General features: G+C 42.5%; 1 protein-coding gene across 1 annotated transcript in view; it reads right to left on the bottom strand.

Annotated features, from left to right (window-relative positions):
* agbl4 (AGBL carboxypeptidase 4) overlaps positions 1-18,094 on the bottom strand; it is a 256,733-nt gene that overhangs the window by 109,550 nt on the left and 129,089 nt on the right. Inside the window, exon 5 of the mRNA XM_084549003.1 lies at positions 9,710-9,926. Within this exon, the coding sequence (XP_084405129.1) occupies positions 9,710-9,926 (217 nt within the window). The remainder of the gene's footprint in view (positions 1-9,709; positions 9,927-18,094) is intronic.

Below are 18,094 nucleotides of genomic sequence, written 5' to 3'. Positions count from 1 at the left end.
CTATTTTCAGGCTTGTCAGTTTATAAACCATTTTTATTATTGTTAAACTTGACTAAGTGATTTATAGTTTTGAAGTGGACATGAACTATGGTTACTGTAGAGCACTGAACCCCAATTAACGGCCCATAGGCCACATCCGACCAGCAGAAACCAAATGACTGGTCTCTGTTTTGTCAGAAGATGTGAAATAATAATGTGCAACATGTATAATAGAATCTGCATGGTTTAGCTGTGATTTGGCCTCAACCCCACACCGTACACCTCCGACCTACACACATAGAACATGCACTGTCATTATGACGTACTACAGCTGTATATGGTCCTTAACTAGCTTAGCTGCCTGTCAGTTACTCAATATCAGTAAGTCGCCACCATGGCCTGCACGGAAAAACACAAATTGTACTTCAACACTATGCACACTATCTGTTTTAATACCAGCTGCTTAAGAAGGGTTGCCTCAGCCCATCGCTGTCACCCTCTCACTGATCTGTGAGTCAAAGTCCATTTATTTGTAAGTCTTAACACTACTAATACTTTAATTTATATTGTTATTCTGCAAATGCCTACAGAGCTTGATTAGAGCTTAAAAGAACAGATGCAAAGACAGAACAGAAACATTAGAAAAGACAGAACTAAACTTTAAATAAGAAATTAAAACATTAAAATAATAAAAATAAAGTAAAACAAATAAAATAAGACAAAACAATGATGTTAGCTAGTCAGTCAACACAGTATGATACGACTAATATTAGTGCTAGCTGTGGAAGCAATAATCTGACAGAGGCCTTCCTTCAGTAAACGTATGTCTACGGTGGCAAACGTGAACTAACTGGCAGTGCAACTCCCTCACCTCACTTTCAGCCTAAAAGTTGCTGTTCAAGGGATGTACAGTGCATTCAGGTGCTCCTCACATTGCAAAGTCGAAGAGACCCATTTTCTGTCTTTTACTGTCTGTTCATGTGCTTTGAATTTGAAATGGGGAAGAAACATGCAGGCTACAAACACAATACGTTGTTCAGTTTCGTTTTCCCCTTTGGTTGCTGCAAACATGAGCTAAGATGTTTGTTTTGTTTTAACCAATTGTGAATCAATGATAAATAACATCTGCACTTGCTGCAAAGTATGGTGTCTGAAAAGTACATATTACAACCTGTAACACATGCACGTTTCTGCAAAATGTCAAAAACACGTCTACCAAAATCTTTGTTTTTCCGATTTAGATTTTCAAGGAAATTTTCCCAGTTTTTCAGATTATTCCAGCATCACAATGCATTTTCTTGTTCACTTATGTACATAAAATGTTAACGTCCTAGTGTGAAGTGAATATGAGGTTATGGATGTTTGAGTTAGCCAAACCAGTGGCGGATATCTTCCAGTTCGACTGTCTATTAAGTCTAGAAACATTGCTTGCTTGCAATGAAAAACGAAATCTTTAAATACATTTTTAAACTGACCAAGAATGGCTGATGCTTTAAAGATGGATATCTTCACAGCTAGCACAGGAGGACTGACCAAAGCAACCAGTAACTCATCACATGTGAAGCATCCACAAAACCATGCATATGCACACACACACACGCACGCACGCACACCTGAAGTGAACAGGCCAAACTTCTTCTTGTGGCTAACTTTTGACAAGTTCTCTTCCACATCCTGGAGTTGTATTCAGACGTGCTAGTGCTGGAGAGCAGTCATGTAGAAAGAGAATGCTGTTACTGGAGTTATTAACAGGCTCCTGTGTTTCCCTCCTCTCAGCTGAGCTATTCAGAGCATAGCGTTCCTCATCTGCCACAAACACATGCCGACAGACAGACGCAGCAGACGGACACACCGCGCAGCCTCTCTGCGCGCTGTGCAGTAATATGTTTTTTGCCCATTTACAACAAATTAAGTTTCCCTCAAAGTGAATTTCAAGCTTGGCTGCCTTTGGAGGGCGAGCAACTCTCTTTTCATTAATTTTCATTCTTTTCCCCCTGAACAAATGATCTACTGTACAGCCCCACTCTGCGTTACTCTCCACTCTCTGTCTTTTTCGTTCTCTTGTTTTCTCCCCTCTTTGCCTTTTTTCTCCAGCTTGTTGGTGAATTTGGGCCAGGCAGTGTTAAAAGCAATTACAGTGTCAGAAAGGTGTATTCTGATTTATTAAAAGCCTTGAATGCTATCTGTTTTGTTCCTCTTTGTGTCCCCCTGGGGAACTGAGTCCTGACACCCAAATGAGACAGAGTGAGTGTTCCCTGCTCAGCGCTCCATCCTGAGAGTCATCTAGGAAACGGGCAGAGTAAATATCTATTGGCAAAGAGGAGGACAGATAGATGGCTGTAATGCAGCTGCGAGGATGGGAATAGATTTGCCTCTGAAGCCCAAAAAAAACAAAGAGAGGCAGAAAAGGGAGAGAAGAGTGTCTCCTGACTGCTCAGCAGGATCAGTCTGAAACAACGTTCCTGTTTAATTTCATAAACCAGGTCCTCGACCGCCAACCAACCAAAGAATTTGTCTACAATGCACCGTAGGCCCACAGACCTCAGCCATTTGAGAGAACTTTCCACCAGCTTAATTCCTATTCATGCAAAAGCAAAAGAGAGAAGGAGAGAGAGGGAGAGCACAGATACACAGAGACACAGAGTCAGGGTGCTAAGCCATTTAGGTGTGAATAAGTTCCAATTTCCAAAACAAATATTATCTCTGTCTGAGTAACCCAAAATCTGTGTGCTTTTCTGCCAGCATTATAATAAGGATCAACAAGGGGTCAGCCCTGCGTGAACATCACACACCAAATTCACAAAGCTTCACCTGTGATACCTTAATCTGTTTATCAGTCATATTTTCTCCACACACAGTCGAGCTGCTTTGTGGAAAACTGTAAAGTTAAACACGCCACAGACGCCCGACATGCTCTGCCTCCCTTTTACACCGGGCTATGCATTAACAACTACAATGCCCTCCCCACCTCCTCCTGGTGCTCGCCACTTCTCCCTTATTACTGTGTTCTTGAACGCCGCATAGGTGGGAGCAATGCAAGGGTGAAGAAGTGTAATAAAGCATCAAGAATCCTGGGGGAACTATTGGTTGGAGATAAGAGGCCATGCAGCACTATAAGGACATAGATCATAAACATGCTTATCTTCTTGCTCCCTCTGGACCAGCCTCCTTAGTCAACTGTCTGTGGCCAAAGGACACTCACTGCTCAACCTTTTCTTCAGATTCTTGCGCTAGCCCACAGATACCGCCATGACGCTGAGTAGCGCCCGATATAATAAGGGTCACTCACTAACGGAGCGACACAGAAAGCCGCATTAAAAACAAGAAATGTTGCCAAGATACCTGCGAAGATACAGCGATGACCTTTCAATCTTTGAGGAATTTCCTTACAGTTTTGATGCCGCGGTGCTGTAGGCCGTGATTAACATATCATTAGATGATAAAGAGTCTAGTCCTTTCATTCAGATACCCGTTAGCGGCTGCCAAGGGAAATGCAAAACTTCCCGAGGCCAACACAGAACAATTTATGACAGGCAAATAAAGGGAAACAAAATGGCTAAGGGGGAATGCGGGGACCTGTAAAGTTAGCAACAATCGCAAGACAAAGATTTAGTTTAGGAAGTACAAAAACATGAACTGAAAATTTAATATCCACCAGCTTATATATAGCTGTATCTGTAACTGTGTTGTTTCTCCTGCATTTTCCCCTTTTATAATGGATTTTTTTTTGCTGTTTGATGCTTAGGTCACAGCTAATGCATTCATGAACAGGCTGCTGCTGCTAAAAAAAAGATTCTATGTTATCTGGAGCTGTTTACCTCTCAGGTCGGGGAAAAGCAGTTTACTTACTTGAGTGGTGCCAGCTTGCTTGACTGGTTAAGTGCCTATGTCTGTCTTGAATATATGCCGACAAAACAGATATGTTTGGGAGAATATGGAGCCTTTCTAGGCCCATCTGTCTCATTAGTGGTGAGACATTTTAACACTGTAATACAAACTGAATATGGCATTTTTACTTCTAGGCTAATGTATGATTAAATCTGTTTGTGTCTCAACAAACCAGTCTGGATTCTCACCACTGGAATACAAAGTCAGCGCGGTTTCCACGTGGTTTCACTTTGCGGCATCAACTCATCCACATGGTAAAGTGCTGATTGGCTATTCAGGTGCTGGCCTTTGAAGGAGACAGTCAGCGGCTGGAGGGCTCTCTTCATTACAAACGAATCATAGAGCCATTCACAGAGTAGCTCCAGTGTCAAGAACTCAGATATCAGAGTCCGCTTTCAGAGAAAACTGGCATTAATTAGTTACTGTAATTAAAACTGGCACTTCGTCACAATGGATTCTGTTCTATTAGTTGATGACAATGTATGATCTATGCAAAAGCCTTGCTAGGGAGATACGAATGCCAATCAACCTGTAGTAAAACAGTTCCTGACGTGTTAGACAGCTCAATTATTACTTAATATATCTGTAATATTGTTTTACAATAAAGAGGTGTGTAACATGACGTCAAAAATGCAAAATGCGACGGTGAAAGATTCACGTTGGAAGGTCTGTCGTTAACACGAGAGCAGTGCATGATACCCATCCTATGGCGCTTCCTGTGTTTCCATCATTTTGTCTACCCCGGCTTCTCCGGTGTGGCTGCTGACCTTCTCCTCTCTCCACGGCTGGAGTGGCTATTGATTGGATCTTGGCACAGAGTGTACAAACACAGAGATAAGGAGAGAGAGACAGAGAGAGAGAGAGAGAGAGAGAGAGAGAGAGAGAGAGAGAGAGAGAGAGAGAGAGAGAGAGAGAGAGAGAGAGGCAGATATAGCTGCAGTGCCCATTCCACTCCCCTCTTCTTGCTCCAAACATAGGGCACGGAAAAAAAAAGAAAGCTCTCCGAGACTCCACTCCCACTGAGCAGACAGCCAGACATGGTACCTGAACACTGATAGCGGACAGGATTAGGTCTAAAATTCAATCACAACAGTCTAAGTAATGTTAAATCACTGCAGCTGACAGTGACCGCAGCTTTTCTTCAACACAGTACAAGTGATCAATCATAATCTTGCTTTGATTGGTGAGATTTAAAAAGAAAAATAGAGCTGAGTGGATGTGACATCTCTGCACCGTGATTTCGAGATCAATAGTTTTGCTTGATGTGGGTATGTGGACTGCATCACAGTGTAATAGTGAGCAAGGACAGTCCTGGTAAGTTGCATGCAGGCTTAAGGCTGGTCAGTGGCCTGTCCTCTCTCCCACCCTGCGGTCTCTCATTTACACTTTCCCTCCATCTGGCGTACAGGAAGAGGCTGCGCTGTGTCAGAGGTGACTAATAGTGTCATAGCCCTGCCCTCCCCACCGGGGCCTGCAGAAGAAAAACCTCAAACTGCTGCCTCCGCAACTCCCAGGCAGACACTGCCTACTGGTGAGAAGAAAAAAAAACGCTTTGTCAACAGGCAAGGTGAGCAAATAAGGTGCTTTCAATTCCAGATGGCCGGGGGGGGGGGACACTTGAGAACCATAAAGAAATGATGAAATAGTTTGAAAGCAGGAAACAGTAGGCTTCTTTTCAAAGACGCTTGTTAGTATTGTAGCAGGTCAAAACTGTGTTGTCTCTTTTTCCTCGTCTCTGTGGACATGGACGCCTCAGGGGGAGCAAGAGAGAGAGGTTTACTGAGATACTGTCAGGATGGTCTACAAAAGGAAATGTTCAGACAGACAGAGACCAGAGGAGCAGACGCAGGGCCATGAACCCAGCAGAGCAGGAACAGGAAGAATCCAAAACCGTCTCCTCGGGGGATTATGAGAAAATCTTCTGGTATTTGTCTTGTGTCTTTGTGGGTCGTGTGTGTGTGTGTGTCTATATAGAGGTGTGTGTTAGGCCCTGTGTGTTTTAGGAATAGGAAAATTCACTCAAGTTAAAAGGCCAATATTCGGTTTATCTGTACAACCATATTCGTCTGATGTGTATTACTTGTAGAAACATAAATGTGCCACCATAATAAATACACACAGGCGGGAATAACCAATATAAATTGTGCTTAAAAAAGCATCTTAGAAAATATGCGTATGTGCCGTTTAGCTGAGAGTTAGATGAGAAGATCCATACCACTCTCATATCTGTTCATTAAATAGAAGGATTGTTAGCTTAGCTTAGCACAAAGACTGGAAACGGGGAGGCATTTGGGAAGTGGCTCTGTGCAGTAACAAAACACCAACACCAGCACCAGTTCACTAATGAACATGTCAGATCCTGTGTTTTATTTTGATCAATGCAAAACTGAAGTGTGGCACAACAATTTACTGGTTTACAGGTGCTACCTTATTTCTTGGCGGGGTGCAGTAATTTCCAGGAGTTGCTGCCGGTTGCCTGGCAACTGCTCCCGTAACCCCTACTGAAATATAAAATTGCTTGTTGCTTTTACATTTTGGTTTAACAAACCAAGTGGACTTTGTTTCCTGTTCTTCAACTAACCAGCTGCTAGCCGTAGCCTAAAAGCTTTATCGGAGGATGGACATGGACAACTGCTTCTACGCCTCTTAACACGCACAAAAGGAACATCCCGGTGATCTCCTGATGGCTCATTTGTTTTCAGGTGGTTTTCAGGTGAACAACAAGAAATATGAAATATTTAGACCAGAAACAGTGTGTGATATGATTATCCAGAATAGGACTAAAACTGAGGAAACCAATGAATGATAATAGTATCCACTTGAGGTTTTTCAGCCCTGTCCATGTTAGTCTTACACCTTGATATGGGAACAGCCAACAAGTTCTTGCCTGAGGACCTCAGTACATGTACAGGTTGATCAAGGATAAATAATTCAAAGATACAGGGCAGGAACAGGCCTTCGAGGGTTTTAACGGCAATGAGGAAACTTCTGTAATAAACTGTTAACCAAAGTAAAAACATTTGTGGTTGGGCTCCAATTACAGGGCAGTTTTAAATCTGAAACGCTTACTGTCTGTAAGGCGATACAAAACTGTGATTCACAAATGAGGAAATGAAAGGACGTATGATGGATTTGGTCTGTGAAGCTTAGGATGATTTTTCCAGCGTTACTTAGATGACTAAAAACCGACAACAACAACAACAATAATCACACAGATTGAGGAACCTTGTTGATGTCTTAATGCTGGAATCAAACACAATGAAGATGAAAAGGGTAACAAAGAAAGGAAAAAGGACTGAGGCTGTAATGCATATTTAACTGAAAAAAGTTAGCAGATATCCAGCTGCAAAGTGTCCAGGCTTTATTCTAAGATATAGGTGAGATTTATTTGAAAATTCCATCTGCAAAATCAATGTTCTTGTTTCTCTTTCTCTTTCAATGAAAAGAGAAAGAAGGCGGTGCGGGTTTTTTTTTGCCAGATGACGTAAAAAATCAACAGAAACATCCTGGGAGACTTGGGGACTTACCAACTCTCTGTTTTATGTAGAAAAGAAAGTTAACAGTGGAGTTTCGCTCTCACCATAAAGTCTCGATTGGCAAGGGGAAAATGAGGCGAAAGCGAAGAGAATCAAGAGGCTGATGAGAAAGTTTTATTCAAATCCTCCCAGCTTGCCCTTTTCATTCATCCCAGAGCTACATGTTACATCTCTCTCTCTCCGTCTCTACCCCTCTATTTGCCTCTCTCTCCTTCAATTAAAGTGACTTCTTCAAGTACATCTCAACTGAAGTGAATTCAGTCTGGTCCAAAGTAATTTACACATTCACTCTGCTTTTGTGTGCCTTCGTTCGAGTAAGTGAATAATGAAATAGAAATTAATCTGTAAACACTGCCTCACTCATAATGATGACAAGAGATCGAGGTACAAATTCAAAAGAAACAACCTTTGTTACAGTGTCCCAAGATTCCCAGTGCAGGCTGGACAGCAGAGATTGTATTCAGAGGAATACATTACAGAAAACAAATTAGTCAGCAAGATAGAAGAATGAGTGCAAATGGCCCTGGCTCTTATTTCCATGCTTATGAGATGACTGTACCCATTAGAAGGTTAAAGCTATTGTGGTGTCCCTGCCGTTTTCTGGCGTTTCAAAAGACTCCGCATTGAAAATTACAGCAATCCGTCTTTAAACTTTGATGCAGCCAAAAATCTCTCCTCATCATTTTCCCTCTGACCTGTATGTGTGTGTGTGTGTTGTAGGAGCATGTGTGCATGTGATGGAGAGGGGGGAGAAGGTAACAGCGACAGAGGGAGCAGACAGAGAAAGAGATATGAGAGGGTGGGGCTAAGCTGTCTGCCACCCAGGCCCAGAGAACATAAAGAGAAAAATACGGTCATAAAACCTCGCTATGACTATGAATACTAATACTGACTCTGTGAGCCAAATCAACCAAGGCTGTCCTCTCTCTTTTCTCCTCTGTCCTGTTCAGAGAAATGACGTGGCTTAAAAATAAAGCAAAAACAGTCTGCTGCACAGCCTGAAATCTACAGCTTAGAATTTACACTATGCAACACGCAGCGCAGGTATTAGTACATATGGAAAAGTAGGAATAGTAAGTAGGAATGGTGGCATTCAGTAACCTTTTTAGAGGGATCTACTAGCAGAAATACACTGAACCCCGATGTCATGTTACTGTAAAGCATTTTGAGTATCAGTAGGTAGAAAAGCACTATATAAATACAAGACCATTTACCCGCTTGGAAAAGGAGGAATGTTAAGTTGGTTGCAATCTGCAGCCTCACCACTAGATGTCTCTATATCCTACACACTGCTCCTTTAACTTGAAAGTATATTTTACTACACTGTTTTCCCACGATGATTACTATTATTTTTTTTTTTTTAACATCGAATACAGTTTATAGCTACAAACGGCAGAAGTGTGAAAGTTAACAAACTAAATACTGTCCTACCACTACTTCACTCGGTTAGTTGATAAGATTATTTGTGTTTTTGCTTTCCTGTGTTAAGACTGGAACCAAATAATAATAATATCTATCTATCTATCTATCTATCTATCTGAATATGAATATATATATCCTACTGGATACATCATACAATCCCTTAAAGCGTCACCTTAAGTGTTACCACTCAAAAAAAGGATATCAGACAATTTATGTTCCACATGTCCAGGTTTTGAAGATAGAATCTGAACATTTAAATATGAAGCCATCAATCTTATATTATTACTATTGTAGGTCATCAGCTCTTTAATTTGTAGAGGTATCACACTTGTTCTTTTAACCATATCATCAGCCGTTTCATTACTGTGGTTTCTAAATGTCCTTTCTGCATTTTATGGTCAGGTGCTCCTTACAAATACCTGTACTTTCATGGTACCCCCCTTGCAGCATGCTTCCCCTGACAAATGTTGGAGGACAGAAGAAAAAGTCGTAATCTCTCAAGCATTTCTAATGAGTTTTTCTCCTACAATTATTTGATAAGAGCAGACAAGACTGGAGGCAGCGTGTATGATACACTAGCTCCAACTGCCGAGGTGAGAGCTCTGCTGATTACACACAAAACCATTTACACACACATACGCGCGCGCACCCACACACACACACACACCCAGAGGCTTACAGTCCGTCATCTCAGAGCGCAACAATCCTAATAATAACATGAGAGGCTGAAGTTATGGCCCGCAGGCACACCTAATTTACCAATCTGGGTCTTCTTAATCTGAACACACACACACAAGGCCCTTCCAACTCTAATCTTCACCCCTGTTCGACTTCTCTGCTCCAGTCATAGCCATCCCTCACACACTTTCCAACTCCCAACTTACCACACTGAGTCCTAGTTGTTCCCTGTGCAGATAGGGCAGGTTCCTGCGCTCCAAACTAGCCAGGTAATGCTGCAGCCTGGAGTAGGTGTAGGGGTAGCAGTAGGCAAACTGGTATACGTCGTCCTCTCTGTCAAAGCAGAAGGCGAAAGACATGACGTAGTTGCGTCGGTGGTCGGGGCAACGGTAGTAGTACACGTTTTTGGCTGGAAGCCTCTGCCTGAAACAGACAAACACATTAGAGAGAAATTAGTGGGGTAATTTACAGGACAGGCCTTAGTTAACATTAGCTCTAGTAGATTTAAGACTAGATCATACGGATATATGAGAAATAATAACAACGCAGCACTGTTGCAAGACAAGGAAAAAAGTGCATCAACTTGCCAGTTTGCCTTCTTCCAGAGATTTTAATTTCAGTTGGTAAAGAAGCAAATCTTAAAACAAGCAAACCTAAAAGGTATTTGTTTTGTTCTGTTTATCCGCAAACTCAACCATTCTCTCAGAAAATATCAAAAAATATCAAAACTAAAAGGCAGGAGTGATTAAGTAGAAAGAGAACATTTGTGATCATAGTACCATAGTATCACACTATCACTATTTTTCAATCCTGTGGATTTCCAAGATTGCCTAGCATTTGATAAGACTGTTGTTAAGGCAAATATAAGCAGTTTTGTTTGTTTGTTTGTTGGCCATGCAACAAATGCAATTTGAAGAGATAACAGTAGCTCAGATCATTTACAAAAAAAGATGATCAACCTGAATGCCACCTCTGCAGCTTGAGTGGAGAATAAAAGGAAACAACCAGCAATATTGATACAAAATTAAATGTTTTATATGTCATTAATTTGATATGAAAGAACTGGAAACTTTTTACCCTCTGTTTTTAATACACACTGCAATCAGACAATGCAGCATTACACTTTGTGACTGTCAAATGTGGCCAAATGATGCTTTCAGTTTTGCATTTTAAATGAAAGCACCTTATATATGACTGGGAGAAATGATGGCACTGTTTGAATTTATGTAATCTTTTGTATGAAGTCTAATTTGGGTTTGTCGTCTACACAAAAATATGAAAATGTGATTTGCAATGAGTTTTTGACTCTACATGTCTATGTTATGGTTGAAGTTATAGTGTGCGTAAGGTAAGGACAGGTAAGGGTCTAATCTGTGCATTGTGTTGAGTGTATGGTGAGGAGTGTTTAGGATTGTGCTGTCTTTTTTGTGTGTAGGGGTTGTATGCTTTACTGATCTGCATGTAGCATGTCGAGCCCAGAGCTAAATAAAGCTGACTGATCCCTGCAGCTCGTGAACAATCGATGGGATCCGGGACAGTACTGCTGTGGTCCACAGAACTTCTCTGCTTACCTAATGTTTTTTTTTTTTTCTCTTCACACTCTTCATCTGTCTGTCTCTGTCTTCCTCTCTCCTCTCACTTAACTTTCACCATTAAGACCTGATGAAATGTGATGCATGCAAGCGACTGCATTTGCCTCCGCTCTCTCATCTTCTCTCCACTTTTCTGTTTTTCCATCTACCTCCAAATCTCTCGTCTTGTCCTGTCACTCACTGATTCCGCCTTGACAGTTTATGCGAAGAAGACCAAGCAATGGGAACAACGATGCTGCCACAGGAGCTCTGGCAGACGCTCTGAGAGTGGAGGATAAAAGCAAAAAAAAAAAAGAAAAAAGATGAGGATGATGAGTGATTGGTGGGTTTGGGGTAGTGCGAGCTGGGTCCTGCGAGAAAGGTGGAATAAGGAGATAAGAAGAAGATGAGAGAGCAGGGTGATGGCAGATCTGGGACTGATACGGAGATATACGGGAAGGTGCGGCTGCTAGCAGAGTAGCGGCTGTGTGATGGCGGGGCTGGCTAGTGAGCTAGCGACTCTGGCAACAGATCAGATGAAGATGCTATCGGGGCTCTGATAGGAACAGGACCTGATAATCAACAAACAGGACAGACTGCTCTGCTAACTCTGACAGAGTGAACTTCTCCCCCTGACTCACCCCTGAGGAGGGAGGACAGGAAGGAGACACATGAGAGTTTGATGTGTTTACTCAGACACCTAATACATCAGGTTTGGCAAAGATCTTACAAAGAAATGCATAGTGAACGCACTCACGTGCATTTTTCAAACTCTTGACGTTGTCCCCATAGTTACCTAGAGAAACAAAAAAGCTAAATCGTTCAGCTTCTTTCAAGCAGACGGAAGGAACAGAGAGAACGGCATGGCTGATTATTCCGTCAGAGGAGAAAGGAAAATGTCTCTGCTTGTGGCTATCTCAGCAGAATACTAATGCAGCTAGTGGTTAGCTACATATATACCACACCCAGACTGCCAGCTGGAGACAGATTACCAGGGCCATCTTACAGCCGGCAAAGCAGGACAGAGAAGCAGAAGGACAAAAACACAAGGAAATGGTCAATCTTGGAAAAGATTGACCAATTCGAGCAAATTATTTTATGTTTACCCCATTAGAACCCGAAGACTAAAACAGCATGGGCACGTTGGATTGGAGCAGAGCGTTCTGGTGAACAAAACTGGCCAACAAGGACAAAAAAGACATCCACATGACACATTCACAGACACATGTACGCTCATACAACCCCCTCTCCTACACACTGGTGTATTACCGCGGTACCAGCCCTCCAAGTTGCAGGTTAATTAAAATAAGATGACACTTCACCTCTTTACATATTTCCCCGTTTGTCTCTGCCCATCCATGCAACCCCACTTCTCTGAGTTTCTCCCTTTCTTTCTCTCTGTTGGGCAGTGAGTGACCTTGCCGGAGACTGGAAAAGTCCTGGCTATTGATTTTAATTACTGCTGCTTTTCCCATCACAGCATTATAGTTATAGGCCAGAGAAAATGGCTCTATGCCTCGTCGTGGAAAAAAGACTGCTTGGAAAAGCCTGGGGTAATGAAGGAGCTGCACCTCCTTTAGATACCACAGACACACATAGAAAATATAAGAATGCACCAAATCTTCTGCGTATGCACACTAATGCACACTTCCCCACACATCCCTTTGGTTTTATCTGAACGGTGACTGCTCCTGCTCGGCAGCTGGCAATTTGTTTTATCTAAATGGTACCTCCCTGTGCCTCTCCCCTGCCCATCTCTTGACGTGGTACAGTGCCGTCGCTCCCAAACAGAATTATCACTGCGTGGGATGAGGGGGGGGGGAAGAAAATGGAGAAGCTCCTTGCATATGATAACGCACTCACACATGGTTTTACAATTCAGTGATTGCGGAGAAACAGAAACACATCCACAAACAGGAATATGCAAAGAGTCCCACACTGAAACAACACGGCGAGCTCAAACCGTATGTGCGCTACATCAAGGTCATTCCTTTCACAGCAAGCTGTGGGACAAGTTAACTTCCAAAGCGTCTCATCACAGCCTCACAGAATAAAGAGAGATATGCAGCAAAGAGGAATAGAGAGACTAGGCAAACGACAGAGAAAGAGACAAGTAAAGAGACAAAGTCGGATAGAAAGGGACAAAAAGAGACAAAGGGAGAATACAAAGGGAAAGGATTTCATAGAGCTACTAGGCAGCCTTTAGCAAGGTGTCACTTTGCTTGCTTTTTCTACTTCTGAACCATCGGAAGCTACAAATTCCCGCTCTGATTTTGATGGCGTCCGATTCCCTCTGAAGTTTGGAGATGAAGGCTTATAAATTGGTAGCTTTCATACGGGCGACATCTTGTCTATATTTTCAAATCAATCAAGCGTAGAGGACACGCCAATCACCGCTGCTCTGAGCACTCTCCCAGACAAAGGCAAAACCGCTCGTTCAGGACGAAACCCACAACGCCCGGACACACAACTGCGCACACTCATCTACTCCCTTTTATTTTTCTATATCTCACTGTTGTCACTTTCAGCTTGTCAAACGTTTACGCTGTCAACTGTTAGGAAGGTTAAATGTCTCCCGATATGCCCGTGCAGCTGTCAAGCTCCACAGATCCCCCGCAAGCTCATTACGGCAAATAGTTTGTCCGTTTGCAAACATTTCGGCTTGAACAACATATTTCTTTACTCCTTCTGCGCGTGCTAATTGAAGAGGCAATATTTCTTGGCACCCCAAAATGACGCCAGATGTTAGATAGGCTCATTGTTTTTAAAGCACAGCTACATGTTTTTGTTTTGCATACCAAGCCAAGCAGAAAACAGCCTCCGAATCATCTCAGGCGTGTCAGCCATGTTGGTATGTATATTCATGTGCGAGGAAGTGAGTACGTGCGCGCGCAAAAACACGTCAAGTCAAATTTATTTATAAAGCCCGTTTAAAAACAACGACCCTTGACCGACGTGCTGAGCAAAATAGCAAAACCCATAAAAAAAAAAAACGATACAATACACAAACACCATGACGGCATATATAATCCTGGAGCATCCTTCTATCTTTTTTGGATGCAAATCAAGTGGCAACAAAGCTTTCTGGAGACACTGTTACTAGGCAACCTACACTTGCTTTGTGATTTGGTCGGCCTGCTGTATATTGTATGTGGCGGTACAGTATATTTATTAGTCCTTCTACTGGGACGAACCCGCGCAACCGGTGAGGAATGAGAATCAGGTGTGCAGCAGGAAGTCGTAGATTGTGTTTTGGCTCCTTTCGTGCAGCAGAGCTGAGGAGAGGTGAAGCACGACACTCATTTTCACTGTTTAGGGGTTAATTGTAATTTTCTGCTACACTATGTGAGGGTGCATAAAGTATCAGAGATGTATGTTACAGTCGGGGCTGATGATGTGAAATAACAGGGGGATTAGAAGTCTTAGCTAGCAGCAGTCAGGTTCTGCAGGAAGCAATAACAGTTGTGAATTATGGGCTTTCCTGTAACGAGAGAGCCGAGAGCCTCTCACTTGTGGAGACAACAGGCCGTTAGTGGCTTTCTTAGGTCAGGAACAGCCCTCTGATGAGACTGAAACATGACAGAATAAGACACTCTCACCTGATGGCTGCATCAAAACACCCAGGGGGTGTACATCCATCAGGTGGCTTTATACACACCACTTGCTGTTAAAGGTGCTATAAAAACGACTCCAGCCTTCCGCGCTGGCTCCGATTTCACCGGTGTATTTAATTAACCGACCTGTCACAGGATTGGCAGCTTTTAGACCTCGACGAATTTCAAGGTGAGTTAGCCGAATCAGCTCGGTCAATATCAGATCATACCCGCAGCGCTTCACCCGAGCCCGGATTATGCGGTGCGCTTAAGAAGTTATTTTGATAAAAGCAGTCATAAATCTTGGAGCGTTATTTAAATACAGCACATTTGCTGTTTATAGGAGTAATCTTGTTTTCTCTGCTGATATGTTTAATACAGAGGCAGTAGTTGTGCGTCTGTTTGTTTTTATCTGTGTATACGTCTGTCTTAGAGAGCCAAGAAATATATTTCACATCACCCTCACCCTCTCTCAGATCATAAAATACACATGCAACACAATAAATACATCCTACGTCATGCCTATGTTTTATATTTTTATATTATATCTTTTTACAAGACGTGGAAACACACTGTATTGTCGCACTCGTCGCTCAGGATAGGATCATGTAAATATCTGCAGTGCCAGTATGAATATGTGCGTACCCGCCTCTAACTCAAACCCCTAATCTGTTCCCATTCTAAATCTGATGGAAACGCGAGGGATGTACAGCACTCATACATTCACCAGGAATACTTTTATCACCCCTGAGGTGGCACACAGAGATGAAAGAGGCGCAGGATTTACAGCAGCGGCTCTAACGGATGTACCCCGAGATAGCAGCAATGAGAGAAATATATAGGGATCATTTCATTTTTCCTTTCTTTATTTGAATATTTTCATCATTAGGTCTCCAGCGCGTTTTCTTATTTATGGTCAAAAAAAGTTTCAAGAAGCCAAACAATACGCGCACGAGAAATACGCGCACGAGAAATCTTTAAATCTTAAAGTCTTTTGTTGTTTTCAAAATTATTTGCAACCATAAATATACAGCACACTGACTTTACTACTGAGCAGTGGGACAGTGCCTGGATGGACCAGTAGAGGGCCACAATTTTGAGTGAGAAGTGACCTGCTGAAATGTAAACCAAAGACAGAGAATTCGCTTAAGTAAATTAAGGAACATGCAGGCATATAGAACCACAGTAGTGAACTTTGCAGTAAGCTTTTCTCATAAAAAAAATAAATAAATAAAAAGTACAGCATGTCCCGAATATATCCCACAGGGTCTCAGCTAGATTGAGCATGCTGCATCTGCTGATAGCTAACTCTCCTGTGTGATGTGGGGCAGCAGGGCAATTAACAGAAAGCAGATGATCACCGTGCCCTCGCCACTACGGCGCCACTGGTCCCCTATGGGGCAACAGGGCAGGTGCACCTTCGTCTGGAATAATGGGGAGATCAGAAAAAATACACGCAAGCAAATAAAAAATTAAAAAAAACACATCACCCACCCACCCACACACACACACACACACACACACACATCTAACAATGTGATGATGTCAGCATTAAGTCCCTGGCGAGCGGTGGAGTGTAAGCTTGTGGGTGTGTGAGGAGATGGGTGGGCAGTGGGCTTTGTGAGTGTGTGTGTGTGTGTGTGTGTGTGTGTGTGTGTGATTGAAAGAGGAGAGAGACTATCCACCTATAATTGTGTGATGCAGCATATCCCAGAGTGCAACATTATACTCCCATTACATTATCTACTGTACGTGTGTGTGCGTGTATGAGCGTGGAATGGATTAGACAGACTGGCGCCACAGTAAGTAGTAATAATAATAAGACCAGACAACAGATACACACAGAGAAACATTATTAAAGTACAGGACATGTGTACGTTAGACACAGCAGTTTTGTGAACATGTGATCATAAAGTAAATGTAACTTTGTTTGCATGAGACAGTCACTGATCAGATTCGGTGCTTACTTCAATTTCAGTTTTTGTTTCAACCTGTAACATGTCACAAAATACACTGCCTGGCCAAAAAATAAAAAAAAAGTTGCCACCACAGAAAAGGTCACACACTCTAATATTTCGTTTAGATTTGATTACAGCACTCATTCGCTGTAGCATTGTTTCGCTAAGCTTCTGCAATGTCACAAGATTTATTTCCATCCACTGTTGCATTAATGTTTCACCAAGATCTTGTATTGATGATGGGAGAGTCTGACCACTGAGCAAAGCCTTCTCCAGCACATCCCAAAGATTCTCATTGGGGTTAAGGTCTGGACTCTGTGGTGGCCAATCCATGTGTGAAAATGATGTCTCATGCTCCCTGATCCACTCTTTCACAATCTGAGCCCCATGAATCCTGGCATTGTCATCTTGGAATATGCCCGTGAACATCAGGGAAGAAAAAAATCCATTGATGTAATAACCTGGTCATTCAGTATATTCAGGTAGTCAGCTGACCTCATTCTTTGGGCACATAACGTTGCTCAACCTAGACCTGAGCAACTGCAGCAACCCCAGATCATAGCACTGCCCCCACAGGCTTGTACAGTTGACACTAGGCATGATGGGTGCATCTCTTCAGCTGCCTCTCTTCTTACCCTGATGCCCCCATCACTCTGGAACAGGGTAAATCTGGACTCATCAGACCACATGACCTTCTTCCATTGCTCCAGAGTCCAATCTTTATGCTCCCTAGCAAATTGAAGCCTCACTGATCAGTGGTTTTCTTAAGGCTACACAGCTGTTTAGTCCCAATCCCTTGAGTTTCCTTCACATTGTACGTGTGGAAATGCTCTTACTTTCACTATTAGACATAGCCCTGAGTTCAGCTGTTGTTTTTCTCCAATCTGATTTCACCAAATGTTTAAGTGATCACCAATCATGATCAATCAGGATTTTTTTTCTGACCACATTTCTTCCTCGAAGACGATGGTTCCCCACTATCCTTCCAGTTTTTTTTTTTATAATGCGTTGGACAGTTCTTAACCCAATTTTAGTAGTTTCTACAATCTCCTTAGATGTTTTCTCTGCTTGATGAATGCCAATGATTTGACCCTTCTCAAACAGACTAACATCTTTTCCACGACCACAGGATGTGTCTTTAGACATGGTTGGTTAAGAGATGAGAAGCTACTCATTGCATCAGTTGTGGTTAAATAACTTGTTGCCAGCTGAAAGATTTCGCCAAAAGGAGGCTCATACCTATTTGCTTAGTTAAATCCAGGTGGCAACTTCGTATAACTACTGCACTCTAGTTACACCAGTTTAATCCTACAAGGACAAGAATTATTTTAGCAAATAACGTCATCATATAGGAAACGAGACAATATCTCCTGATCTCACAATGAGTCAAGATGGTAACAGTGGGACAAGTGGCATCAGCATCCCCTCTCCTGTGTGCTTTTGTTTGCGCGTGTGTGTGTGTGTGCGCT

This window comes from Chelon labrosus, assembly GCF_963514085.1.
Source record: "Chelon labrosus genome assembly, chromosome: 7".
Classification (NCBI taxonomy): Eukaryota; Metazoa; Chordata; class Actinopteri; order Mugiliformes; family Mugilidae; genus Chelon; species Chelon labrosus.
This window is presented reverse-complemented; position numbering and strand designations above follow the sequence as displayed.